Below are 15,318 nucleotides of genomic sequence, written 5' to 3' on the forward strand. Positions count from 1 at the left end.
TTACCTAGTTAGAAAGTACCATGCACAACACATACACACACATATATACATATACATACTTCTTGGGTGAAATTATATGTTCACGTATCCTAAAAAAGTCAAAATACTGGTATCACAAAAGTAATCCACTTTTAAGAACACTGCATTAAGGGAGGGAGCTTGAGCCAATCAGCCCCCTGGCTACGCCATTGCCTCGAGCCTAGTCTCTTTCTCTTCATTATTAGTTTCTAAAAAGCAATCAGTATTAAAAATACTTTTTAAAAAATAAAAGTAGATCCCATATTGATTAATTGCTAATTGCATTATTTTATACCATTATAATGATCTGTGAGATGTTTCCTTAAAACTCTTCAACATGTTGCATATTCAAGTTGAATCAGTCAACAGTGAGCGATCTAAAGCTTCCCTCCATACCAAAGAGCTCGTTGTAAAACTTTGGGGATCCAGGTCTTAGTTTTTCAGCAGATCTTTTCATTCCAATATCTTTCAACCACTCTGAATTCTCTATTAACATAGCATTAGTTTTCTCTGAAAGTAAACAGTTTCCTATATTAGATAATCAAAAATAAAAGATATTTTACTTACCTAAAAGTTACTCAAATTACCAATAACAAATATAAAACCAACTGCATTTAATACCATGTCATTTGTCTAGAAAGTAAAATGAAAAGAAATGAAATCTTTTAGTTTTACGTCTATCTAGAAATTTTGTTCCTCAAAACTAAATAGACTATCATAAAATTGTCAAAATAGAGTTATTATTTTCTTATATAATATAATTGTGCAGCAAGAATATGCAGATTTTCGTGTTTTATTTTTAATTCAAATATTTTTATATTGTGAATTCGCTTTTGAAACGCTATTGGGAAGAAACATCAATGTAGATGTAAGAGTTGATTTCTATACCATTATTGCAAGTTAAAAAATTTTACACTGAATATTTACAATGATTTTGTTTCTCAGTCGAAAGCCAATTTAATTAATGTTTTCGTCAAATTTGATTCAGTTTTATGAGTTCTGAGTTCTTAACACTGGGCTTAAGTATCGTCAAATTCGTTTTTTTTTTTTCAGACTATTAAGTTGATGTTTTGGACAACAAATAACATATTCGTTGTTTGGCGGGCTTCTCTGTTTTCTGAATCCTTCGGTCATTTCCATATTACATATTTAAAGTTATTATTGACTCTCCTGTGAGTGCAAGATTGAAGATTAATTGGAGACTTGGAAATTATCTGATAAATTACCACATCTGCTAAGCTTGCTATTTGATTTCTTCGTTTTTATAAAAGTGGAAACTGATTACTTCGGAAGTAGTAACTCTTAGAGTAAGACGATAATGATATCGTAGGTATTATTTTAAGCTTTTATGACAGATCGTCCGTCACGTTCTTGTAAGGTGTCTGCAATACTCGAACAGTAGCGACCACATAATACTACCTATCAATATTAGGTGTAATTGGGTAGCACTATATTTACTGAACGTGTTCTTTCTTTTATTCACGGGATTATAAAATTAATGTTCTCTGAGTTTATTTAACAAAATCTATTGCGTGCATTCTTTTGTTGTTACTATTATGAGTCATTTAGTCATTTTTTAAATTGTTTTAATTTATATTTTGCTAGATTTTTCACAATCTGTTTTATTTTTTTGGTAGATAATTTTTGTTTCATTATATCAGTGATATTATACTTAATAAACATTTTCCTGTGAGTCTTACTTTCATCAATGTTTTTATTTTGAACTTACTTTTTGAGAAGCCCATTAGTCTTTTATAAGTGGATAAGTAGCCTCGGTAGCCCATTAAACACCATAATCAACCAATCAATCAATTTAGTGACAATTTTCTCGATGATTGCTTCATAAGCCCAGATATTCGTCTCAGCAAATATATTCCATAGCAGTTCTCTCGTGGTTAAGCGGTTAGCGCCTTCGACGTGGGAGACCAGCGTTTAATTCCCGGTGGGAGTTCATATGGTTCGGATCCCACGTTAAGCTGTAGGTCCATGTCTCATATTGCCACGCTCTTGAACGGGACGATATACTAAATATCAAATCTTTATTTACACTCAATTATTTAATCATTATCGTCTCATATTGGGCGAATCTTTTCCAGTTAAATTGTCAATTATTTTCGTTGTTTACATTTTTCCTGATCAGTAGACCTACTACAAACTTATCAATTTGATTTGATCAATTCTAAATCAGTAGTCTCAAATAATTATTAGAATAAATGTTAAGGCAGTATATGTTTTGTTTAGTACAATAAAACATGTTTAGGGAAATTTACAGTATACATAATTGTGCAGAAAATGAATACAGTGAATTACACATTTTGGTTATCATCCACATTAACAGCTTGATTGTGGTGATTATAAAGCAGGATGAGATTAAGTAAACATCACTCACTATAAGATTTGTCACTAAAGTCATTATTGGAAAATATTACTCGTATGCCATCTTTATTACTAACACGAGAAATACTATTCATATGTTTAAAATGTATTGTTTCACAGTGTGAAACTGCGACTTCCAAACTATGTGAATTCAAAACTCAAACTTGAGGTAGTGTATCTAAAGATCAAAGATAGAACCTATTCCTCAGACGCTGAATTCATATATATATATATAAAAAAAAAAAAAAACTCTACTTGCTATCCCTTACTGCTTATAATCCATGGAATAAAGGTTGAAACCAAAACTCGTTAAAGAACAATGATTGATCTTCAGGGCTATTAGATCCACTGTGTTCCTCATGTCATGCTTCATTGTAATACTACAGCGATTTCATTGTAGCATATTATTAGTATTGTGTTATAATATCCTTTCTGCAATTATATATTTCTTGCTCATTTAAGTTCGATTAATTACAATAACTCCATGTTAAAAGACATACCATTAAGCGTTCTCAATGATCCGGCGCTTCCACCAAGTTCGGCAGGGAGGCACTCTCGAGGAACAAGGTCGTATAATTCTGAGTAGTTCTTTCCATAATTAACAACCTAATTAATAAATTAGATATTAACACATTTGTTTTCAAGAATGTGATACATAATAGTTATATCGCTGTGGAAACTCAACACAACAACTTAGTTGAAACATCCGGGCCCCTATTTTCAAAATTTATCTAGTTGCACTTGAATTAGACTTATTGCTATCATCGTAGTGCTAGTATCGTCTAACCATCTTCTATTGCTTCTATCTATTCACATTCCCTCTGCTAATTATAATGCAGGGTGTTAATTTATTTGACTAGCTTTACAAACAAGTGTTTTATTTCAGTTTGCCAAATATACAAGAAACTCCCTTACTGATACAAGCTTATAAAAAGGACATTGTACCTACCATTCGTAATCTTTTGATAGCAATATAGAATAGGAACAACGTAATAGAAAGTGCCTGAAATGAAGATTTTAATAAGTATATCAGAAAGGAAACGGGAGTACCCCGAGAAGGCACACGGGCACGATGTTGTTCAATACAACCTTACTTAGCCAGGGATCGAACCAAGAACCCCAAGCACCAAAGGTAAGCGCTCTATCACTGAGCTACCATGCCCTAAAACGGGAACTGGAGTTAAGGGATAAATTTAGAATCGAGACTGATTACTGCGTATACATAAACAGAGTAGTAATAAAGTACAAAGATATTTGCCTTTAAGGATCATTTTATATTCGTAAGACACTCTGCCTTTTGGTAAAGATCTTCAAGGTAGTGTAGCAAGCAGTTTAAACATTCAAATGTATATGTATAAGTTAGGAATTAGATTTTTGAGCTTTTGGCATATGTGGTCATGTTAGAGATATGTTGTCCCTGAACGATCACACTTCCCTGGGAATTGGGAAGAAAGAAATGAATGGAAAGGAAGCAAGTGGTAGGTACCATTTCAGCATTTGCCTGGTTTAAATGAGAAAAACTAGGAAGATCTCATTCTGAATGGCCGACCTGAAAAAGCTTTTACATTTTTCGACCGAGTGTCGCAACCGGAAATCGAACCTGACCGGCTCGCACAAAACGCAAGAGCGTTAGCGAATACAGTACGCGGGGCTACGAATATTTGCCAGAAGTGTTTGAAATACATTTCCACGGGGCCACGAGTGTTTGAAATACATGCTAGAATGACACGGTCACGTATCTCTCCCTTATGACCTGAAGAAAGAAACTATTTCCCCAGAATATGTATTTGAATTTTGGTGAGTTTTGTATTTTAAAACACAACATGTAAGTCCATTTAGCAACACAAAATTACAAACAAATATTGTATAGTGATTTTCAAAGCTAAACCAACTTGTCTTATCAGCAGTAAAACTGTCATTTGGTTTTTAGAGGCCACGTGAGGTTTGTCAACCAGTTGGATGTTACCGGTATTACAAAAGCTTAGCTGCTGTCCCTGTCGCCAGGGTAAACAATGTAGTCTCGAACTATTCTTTCTGAGTGTTGTAAACCAATAAGCAGATAAATAAAACAAGAATAGCCATTTAAAATAGAAATAAAATACATACAGGTCATTCAACAAGTAATTTTCTCTCCTTTTAATAATAATAATAATAATAATAATAATAATAATAATAATAATAATAATAATAATAATAATAATAATAATAATAATAATAATAATAATAATTATAATAATAATAACTTTATTTTAAGTGCTATGAACAGCTCATAAGCAAAAATACAGCACTATGTTAAAATCATTATATAATCATTTTAAACAGACCAGAAATTATATAACGTAAAATGACTATTAGAGCAGGTCAGAAGATTAATATATTAAAATTATAAGCTTCAAACAGATATATAAAATAAAAAATAAAAGAAAGCTGTCAGTCTCAAAATATACGATTAAAAGAACTATGCAAATTAAAGTCTTATTTAACTACCATTTGAAATAATGAAACAACAACCTTACTTAAAATTTGACCTTGACATGCAAAAATCTCTTTCACTTATTGTCATATTTTAACGTAAAAGACTGGTTCTTTGAGTAAAAGATTATAACATAAAAATACGCTGAATATACACAATAACAATAAAATAAAGATAAGCAGCTAGAACCCTTGTCATAAAGTTAAAACAGTTTAATTTTGTAAGAAATGTTCTGATATTTATTCTAACATTTGTTCATTTTAAATTGTAAGACATTGTCATCCTTCTTAGTATTTCACGTTTTAAGTTTAATGCAACCAATGTCGATTGATTCCTAACACTATAAGTCGGCACTCTTATTCCTATATTTTCTAAGCAATATTCGCTACTATATTTATTTTCCAACACCATTTGAATAAATAATTTATCAGTAACTTTCCTCCTTTCCGATAGTTCTTGAAGCCCCCAAAATGTTAACCAATATCCATATTCATGTGCATAGTAATCTTTTTTCATTTTATAACACAGTAGCCTTACGAAACATTTCTGTACAGCTTCGATTTTGTTAACAAGTGTGTTGGATAGACTATTCCAGACAACTGAACCAAATTCTAATTTAGATCTAACAAGTGTCTTATACAAGTATACATACGAACTACCATTTATAATAATAATAATAATAATAATAATAATAATAATAATAATAATAATAATAATAATAATAATAATAATAATAATAATAATAATAATAATAATATAGTTTTTACGTCCCAGATGTTTCGGGCTACTGTGCATTTTCGGTAATGCTCGGAAAATAGAATCGATCTTGGACCGCCCGTTGGACCGACATTGTATTTTTACCCGTATGAATCAGGTTTGCCCGATTGAACCGTATGAATAAGGTTGGCCTGATAACCCTGTTTTTATGAAAACAAGCTTAGTCTGCCATGTTCGTAACTGGTGTGTTGTTTCACTTTATTATCGTAACACAAATTGTTCTACTTATCATGTACGATCTCATAATGAGTCTATCGGGTCAAACGGTCCAAACAGGCGAAACACGGGTCAAACGGGCAGGTCTAAGGATCGAGTAAACCAAACGCAACGGGTATCGGGCGGATACTGTTTACCTGAAAAGTTCAAGCACAAATTATAGGTTAAAATCATACTTAAGAGCTCTAATTGTTTGTATTCACTTTTTTCTAAGTTAGTCGACCAACGAACTTGCGGATACATAAATATAAATGCTCAAATCTAAATTATTGCATTATATTATTGCAATGAGCATGAACGTGATTTACTATTAGGAGTTAGCGTGATGCACTAATGTTAGTCTTTTATAAATAGCATTATTATTATTATTATTATTATTATTATTATTATTATTATTATTATTATTATTATTATTATTATTATTATTATTATTATTGTTGTTGTTTATGCCATTCATGCAACTTAGAATCAATCTCACATAAAGCACTATATCAGACCTGATTGAATATGATTTTGAAAATTCTCACATAAATAGATAAAATGAATTGGAACTTCACACTCCAAGAGTTTAAAACATGTTCTCGTTTTCGTTATCCTCACTTTCTGATTACGATTGATCTATCTCGATGACAACATGATCCTTGTCTTCCTCAAATATATTTTGCAAGACACGATAACTTTCTTGAATGTCCTGGGAAACATGTTTATTATTATTATTATTATTATTATTATTATTATTATTATTATTATTATTATTATTATTATTATTATTATTATTATTATTATTATTCGACAGGCCATCTGTCTATAATGACAATTTAAAACTTTTTTCTTTAAAAAGGAAATGATTAAAAAGCATTCTATTAAGTACCTAGATCCTTATATTTATTAATGTATGCAGGTTAATATCTGAGTAATAAAGCTATCATTATTAATTTCCTGTGTATAGTATACTAATTTGTAGTTTGTCCAGTTTTTATCGTCCAGTAACGTGACGAATCACATGAGAGAGAAACTGATCAATTATTGGCCTGTCTAACTATAGGCATATCATAAAGTTAGAAATAATGTACTTACGAGCAGAGCAGGCAAACAGGCCGTATCTTTATTAAGCCTATTACTAATATTATTATTATTAGAAATAATAATAGGCCTAATGAAAACTAAATTCCTGGCGCAACAGCCCTTAGAAGGCCTGGACTTATGGCACTCATTCCTGTGGGGTGATGTGTTGTTAGCAGATCAGCTACCCTCGCCATTAATGCTTGCTTCCTAGGCTGCAGTTCACTACTTTTTTCTTTCAAGTAGCTTCCAATTGTCCTCACGACGCTGGGTGGACGCCGCAACGCCAACACCGTCTGGTGAGTACGAATAGTCACACCTATCTTTCCTCTGACAAGACCCAGGGCTGTTTGACTTCGCTGATCTCATGGGGAGTGATATTCCAGTGTGGCTAGGACGTTTGTAATAAAATAATAAATGCTTATTGAAATAGTGGGAAAATTAGCTAGGAAATACAGATAAGTACTAAACTGACTCCCTGGAGCTACGGTCCATGAGGGGCTGTGCCTACCCAATGTCGCAATGCAACAAGCATCAGCTACGCACTGAAAATATTCGAGATAGGAAGATCTCGGTTTTAAACTGTGTTGCTATTCCTTTATGCAGTGCTCGAAGTGGAAGATCTAAGAAAGTATACCCCGTATACTCCTCCTCTTCTATTTAGAGCATTGCCTTTACGTCATTTATGAAAAAAAAAACAATGCAAAGATTTGGATCGGGAGTAAAGAAGATTTGCTCTATTCGATAACATTTATATACTTCCCGACATAATAAACAACAAAATAATTTGTGTTTTAAGCTGAACAAAGTAGATCGCTGAAAATCGCTTTCATATATTGTCACATGATGTGGGCTGATTGTAAAGCCTAGCTACCGAAATATACGTTCTTCAATCACGCTGTAAACGCTGAAGATGCCAGACGGAACAAACACTGTACGATGCTACTATGATAACCGTAATGGGGTTAGCCATACTTAGAGCTTTATACAGTTCTACCTGAATTGGAACGGCAACGCCGAAATTTAGTTATAATGAAGGATTTATGGTATGGACAAGTAAACCCTTAGATCTTGACCTTCGAGGAAAAAAATTGGTTATGTTTTGTCGCATACTATATATAACGTCTTTTCTTCGTAAACATCTAAATAGTCTATTTACAATTTTAACCATCACACTTTCTGCTCAAATCCTACACTTTAGAATTAAAATACATACAGGTCACTCAACAAGTAATTTTCTCTCCTTTTAATAATAATAATAATAATAATAATAATAATAATAATAATAATAATAATAATAATAATAATAATAATAATAATAATAATAATAATAATAATAATAAACATGAACAGAATGGAAAAGTATGCTTTATACCAAGTAATATCATTTATTAAGTCATGTATCTAGAAATACTTAATCTTATTTTGAAACTTAAAAAACAAATTAAATCCTATGTTTCTATAGCCACATACTAGTTTATACAGATCTTAAACTGTAAGTAAATAATTTCATACGTACACGTAAGTAATAAGCATAGTCCGTATCCAAATTTTAGTAACTCGCGACAACTACAGTTTAAAATTATTTGGAAATTCAGATGGAAAAGATTCTATAACATATGCAGGTATGTTGTAGCATAAATTAATTCCATGGCTTGCGCCTATTATCAAATACTATTGAAATTTACATAATTCATAGTGAAGGAAATGATAAATTGGAAATCTACGGAAGATACCTTCAAGGACAAGCTGAAAAAAAGTTTTATATAGAGTGTAATGTAAATTTTAGCTATATTAGATATTAATATACTGTTTACTACATGCATTTTGAGCGGTGTTAAATGTAAATTCCCCCCACCCACCGCCGGAAACAAGAATGTTAAATATATAATTACCAGTTACCTAGAAAATTGATAACGAAGTGGTTCATTTAGTAAAAATTCTAGGCAAAATTTATAATAATGTAAGTGAAATCGATCCTAAATTTTGACGAAACAACATTCAGTGACAGTTAAATCTATTCTTTTTAGTGTTATTGTTTTTAATTTTATTCTTTTTAGTAAATGAAACAATAGCATTCAAGTTAATTTAATATTTTGTGGAAGAAAATACAGGGCATAAATTATTCATTCATTTTGAAAAGGCTATATTTTCAAAAGTATTACACATTCACACATCAAAGGTATATGAAAAGAACCACAAACTCATGAAGTTTATACACTCTCTAAAAATGTTTACCAATATGTGCCCCTTTGGTGACACGACACACGTCTAGACGATACTCTACGTCTTTTTTCTTAGTTTCCCTCCATTTTCCACAACTGCCACACTGCCACACCCGATCGGACAGATAAATAAACTCTTGCTATCACGCAATGCAAACTTGGTGAGTTTGTGGTTCTTTTCATGTACCTTTCATGTCTGTACGTGTAATACTTTTTGAAAATATAGCATTTTCAAAACGAATGAATCATTTATGCTAACCCTGTATATATTATATTTATTCTTATGAATGAAATATTATAAAGTAGATACTTGAAGTATTGTGTTCTAAATCAATTGTTGTATTTTACATTTCATCCCAAATAAATGATAGTTCTTGTAATGTATATACTTAACTTTAGTTGAATTTCTGACAACTATTTTGCTAATGTCTCATATTATTTTGTTTTCTCATCTGAAGAGAAGAGTGCCTGTGGTACGCGAGGAACGAAAACATGCTATGTAGGATGTGTTAATCTGATAACTTTCCGACCAAGTAGACGGTAGTATTAAACGCCATGCAGCGAACGTAAAGAATTATCTGTGGAACACGAACATATCCACGACTGTAGGAAATAAGACTACGAGCCAGTGGCGTATTTATGGAGTGGCTGTCGGGCTCAAGTCCCTCGAAATAAATGTTATATGCAAAACTTCATTAAAATTTGTCGGCGCCCAAAAGGAAAAATATAAGTGCTTATTCACGTGTTTAGAATAGCCACCCCGAAATAAAATCCTAAATACGCCACTGCTACGAACATAGGAATATCGAGGACATTTAAAAAAAATCCAGATGTGGCAGAGGAAACTGTCTATAGACTACTTACATTAAAGATATTTCACATGCCACAATAGAGAAGGATATCAAGTACAGGTATTTCATACGTTTTCTTATACACTTATGCCCAAAATGATTGTCGCATATCTATAATTGTCTTATTGTAAGAATATAATTTTATAATGATTTTGCAGGGCACTTTTAACACTGATACTATGTGTATAATCGGGAAATGTATATTTGTGGTAAATTTCATAGAAAAACAATTATAAATACGAAAATTAGAATGAGTAAAACAAAATGTTGCTAAACGGACAAGAAAGTTTTATTTTCGTTTTATTGTTCCTATTTACTGCTCTTTTGACATGAAATTTACCACATACATGTCTTTGCCGATTATACACATACTAACATTATAAGAAACACCGGTCGAATTAGTTATCAAATTATATTCCTACAACAACATATTTATAGACATGCGACAATAATTTTGAACATCAGAGTACATTTACGCTCTCTCGTTCCCTATCAATCTGTCTCTATGTTTCTGTTTTTATGGTACGATGCATTTTATTCATACGTAGACTTTGTGTACCAATAGAATACCGGTAAAAGCTTGCAAATACTGCAGCTGTATGTTGGAAGGTCCTTCCCATAAGGACTGTTGGATGCATACAGCGTATGATTCAGAGTGGTTTAGCTAGAAATCGTTTGTTGTCTGTGCATAGCTATTTTATCTAGCAAGTTAGGAAACACGATTCCCCCCGTATAGGTTTACAGTATATATAGAACTACCACATAGCCCTATTTTATTTTTATTTATTTCCTTTTTTAAGGTAGAATACCTTCAGGAAAACGTAATTGAGAAAAAAAGATACAATTATGTAAAAAAAAAAAAAGAAAGAAAGAAAGAAAAAAGCTATCTACAAATAAAATAATTTTAGTCCTAGTTTATCAAATTCTTTATTTTTTTAGATTCTTTTTCCTATTGAAAGCAAGTCAAAAAGAAACAATATTCACTTACCCGCTTCATCAGTTTATCTGGTAGAAGACAGAGGAAGGTCTTCTGGAATTTTATTGCATAGTCCGGCATATTAACACAGATTAAATATTTCAACCTCTCAGGATATCCCTTCTGCAAAAACAATAAAAATAACGGGTTTTAAGTACAAAACAATTCTAGATTTGATACATTTGATCTGGTTTCAGAATTCCAGTTCTCAACAGTGCATTATTGAATCTCTACATCAGCGGCTTTGCTAAAGGAGTGACTGAGAGGTCAGTTTATATTAGTAGTTTTGGACCCTGCAGTAATACTTATAAAATATAGGTTACTATTTTGAAGATAGCCTAGGTATTGAATTTAAAGATAGCCTAGGTATTGAATTTAAACTACTTCTTGAGTGCTATATGGTCTGATAATATGAGGGCGAACTCACCAGGTTATGTATTTTAGTTTTTATAAAATTGGACACAGGTTGCTTGCTTTTATGCTAGGTTTTTAACAACATACAAAGATTTAGATTACAATCAATAATAAGTGAATACAGATATGGTAGTAAAAATTATTTTTATGAATTTTCTGGTTGAAACATTCTCAAAATGGATGAAAATTTTATAAAATATGAAGACATGCGTTTTGAAGATGTTTACAAAGATGTGTAGAGCTGTGCAAAGAAAAAAATATCAGAGTGATTCGAGTACTTTGTCTTTTATGAGTGTGTGTTTTAAACAGATTTGTGAATTAAATCACTAACTTCAAAGACTGATCCTCCCTCCTTCAAATACTTGTTAATAGCTTGTTAATTGTTCTGCTCCATACCTTCTTGCTTCTATTTACGCTTACTATTGTTCTTTTTTTTTTTTAATCAAAAGATCCAATATATTTCAATCAAAAAATTTCTTGTAGGTCTTATACCTGGAGAACTACACATGGTGTAGCCAAACACAAACTATCATTCAGTATGATGTACTTATTCCGTAGATAATACGAAAACTCGATTTAGGAGCCGTTCAAAAATTTTGTGGTCCCTGATCCAGAAACTAATTGTTGGCCAAGATCGCAATCTTTTGATCCTTTTTTGAATCATTCCTAAAATTGTTGTATTAGTATTCTCCACTACTCGACTAAGAGAATAGCAATTCCAGGTGATAAATCTTAGTTGTATTAAAAAAGAATTTCTGTACAGTATCTATGTGGCTGAATTTTCTTGCTTTTGCGTAACTGAGTGTTCATTCCATATGTACCTGTAGTTGTAGCCATTAAATTTACATTTTGTTATGAAATAATTTGAAAACTTGAAGTGTCATTTGGAGAAGTGAAATGTTTTCGCCTGGGGTTGTAAAACAAATGGAGGGACATAAATCATAACACGTATATTCGTGTTATTTTAATTTCTAATTTGACGACAGTCTAGTTTTGTTCTTGAATATCTTCAGCTTACACTTGTTGATTGTCCTTTTTATTGTAAAGGGAGATTCATGAGTGTTGTTGTTTACTTTGTATTGTTCCGACGATTCTGAGATAGTGTTAATCACTTTGATTATGATAAAGGCCATTTACCATTTGTGAATTGGGTAGAGTTCCTTTTTACAGTTATAAACTATGAGTTGCTCTGAAGTTTACAGTGAATTGCTACTGTGACCATAAGCTTCCTCCTCACCAGTGATCTAGCTTATTGGAAATAGAGCAGAAGTTTTTGTTGACAGACGACTTACATGTGTTGTCTCCAACGAAAGGGTATTCTTGTATTTTTGATCGCTGAGTAGAATGTAGGTATGAGAAACAATTGTAACACGATGGTGGCCTTGAATGGTTCGTTCTTCAATTTTTCTACTTTATGGCTTCTATTTCTGAGCATACAACTATTGTTTATAAGCGTACATTACAGGTTTGTTTCGGCTCACTGGAAAAGAGTAGAATCATATTACAGGATCTCTTGCTTGACTGAATTCCGATGAAGTTCTAGAAATTGATCCAGTGGGTAAATACGTACCAATTGTAAGCAACTTTGGTTGTAATTTGTTATGAAATTACCACAATGTCTCACCTGTTAAATAAAATGATTTCCAAATAATTTGCATCTTCATTTGCATAAAGCAGACACATGCTAGACAAAGAACTTACTTTTCCGATTCTATTCGATTAGTGAAGAGTTGACCTTGTTTTGAAATGCAAAGGTTTTCCATTCTTGGTGGAAAATCATTTCTTGTAACCAAAACCTTCCATAATAATTTAAATTCCTGTATGACCAGGTCTTATGACTGTAATTATTGTTGAATCCATTAAATTTCGTAGTCGGAGTTCACAAGGTAACTATTTTTTTTTTTTTTTGTTATTAAGTTGATCAGTGTAGCCATATAGAATATAACATTATGCGTCTAGTTAATAACGAATATATATTTTTTTAATTTCTATATGTGTTCTTTGATAACACGTGCTTATTTCTTTGTACATTAGGTGCTTTTCCATTCTTTGCAAAGTAGAATGATTGATGATTTCTGGTTGTGAATCCATATTTATCCATGTGTGAGTATATTCAGTACTCGTTTCATTCTGTGTACACTGCTTGAGTTTGATATTCAAGTTTCTTTTCGTTCGAAGATTAACTTCTCTCTCGCTCGTAATCTTAGATTTCACAAAGTCTGTTCAGTACCTTCGAAGTTCTTGATTATGACGTTACTTTACCCTTATCTCCTGGTCTTTCTGATGCGAGACAGTTGTCATATCTTGGATCCCTGCTATCTTGCGAAGAAACATCCATTAATCCCTTCTTCTACTTTCTTTTCCCTAATTTCTTTATCTATGTATTCAGAACCTCTGTTTATATATCCTTCTGTGTGCCTTCGTCCAAAGCTGCTTCTAATTTAGTTCTTCCTATTTCTAATTATCTCGTTCAGTTGGTTTTCTTATAGGGAACAGTCGCATGTGTAATCTCCCCGATGTCAAAAGACTTAAAAATTAAAAGAAAAGATTTAAAAATTAAACTCTTTCGTTTCGTTTTCTCAAGGTCACAAAAATACATAATTACGTTAACTTTACACTAAAACGTCAACTTTCCCAAATACTCGAATATACAGTAAGTTTCAACAATCTGTTTCTAACGAAATACCGTTAGCCCTAATACGGTAAAGCAAAAACTATTATATTATATTATTAACTTTGTATTATATATATATATATATATATATATATATATATATATATATATATATATATATATATATATATATATATATATATATATATATATATACAAAATTGGAAAGATTTTTCTCAGTTCTGAACTAAAGTTTCAAGAGTAGTACTTTAGAGATCCAAGACTTTTATTATCTTATAGCAATCATTTCCAACTGGATGCTCAGTGACGTCACAGTTTGATATTCTTATTCGTGGCAAACCAGGCAAAAGAAACAAGGAGCAAACATCAAGCCTGTGTTTAAACCTACAGTTTTTACAAGGAAACAAGAATGTCAATGGCGTGGTCGATGATTTTGTAAATACGTTACGTGAGAATCCATGAATACTAGTATACTACATACCTTGATTTATTTCATTGTATTACCTCAACTCTTCTCCTCCTTTGCTTCCTTAATCTGATCGCACAATCGTACTTCTACGTTATACCTCGGCCAGTTGAAAATTACTGTCTGAGAGAAAACGCATGAGTTTGTTACGGCGCATCTTTGTTTACTCTCGAAGTTATATGATACAATAATATGGAAGTTATGGATAAACCAATATTACTTACCAGAAAACAAATTAGATGTTTCTTTAACGCTGCTACAGGAGTTCGAAGAATGTGCTGTAGTTGAATGGTAGAATCATCAAATATCACAATCAAGCCTCTACGGAGAACATCTACTTTATATAACACATCTATACACATCAGAAATCTCGCAGCTATCAACGAGAACTCGAAATCTGCAGGGTCCTTGGCAAATTGAACTACAAGAACTCGATATCCATCTGGAGTGAGTCGTGGCATGAAACATACAATCCTGAGAATACAAGTTCAGATGCTTCAGCTGTCTACACTTTATGTCAAGTGACTATTTCTTCCCTTATTTCATTATTATATTTATTAGCTCATTTATATTTAACTTCTCATGTTAAAAGAAAATATAATGATTTTATTAATATTCAATGTCATAGTTGCGCTAGTTCCGCATAGATTTCCGTGCTATAACCGAAGTCCAGGCTGTGCGGTGGTTTGGGCAGTATTTAAATGGGTGACAGATGGGGAAATTACCTGGATTTCGCAGTGCGATAAAGGTTTCAACATCATGAGGAGAATTGGGAAACCATCTGAGAGAAAGATGTAGCGAACTTCGGTTAAAAGAAGAAAACCAACAA

At 32.1% G+C, this 15,318-nt stretch overlaps 1 protein-coding gene across 1 annotated transcript; it reads right to left on the reverse strand.

The window, feature by feature from the left end:
* Positions 1 to 213: 213 nt before the first annotated feature.
* On the reverse strand, positions 214 to 14,957 carry LOC145693287 (clavesin-1-like). Its single transcript, XM_081769139.1, has 4 exons — positions 14,714 to 14,957; positions 10,987 to 11,097; positions 2,895 to 3,000; positions 214 to 528 (listed from the first exon to the last, which is right to left on the reverse strand). Exons 1-4 carry the CDS (start codon positions 14,948 to 14,950, stop codon positions 377 to 379), a joined length of 606 nt encoding a protein of 201 aa, XP_081625265.1. The 5' UTR covers positions 14,951 to 14,957; the 3' UTR covers positions 214 to 376.
* Positions 14,958 to 15,318: the final 361 nt, after the last annotated feature.

This window comes from Thermobia domestica, chromosome 8 (assembly GCF_964235325.1).
Source record: "Thermobia domestica chromosome 8, izTheDome1.hap1.1, whole genome shotgun sequence".
Classification (NCBI taxonomy): domain Eukaryota; kingdom Metazoa; phylum Arthropoda; class Insecta; order Zygentoma; family Lepismatidae; genus Thermobia; species Thermobia domestica.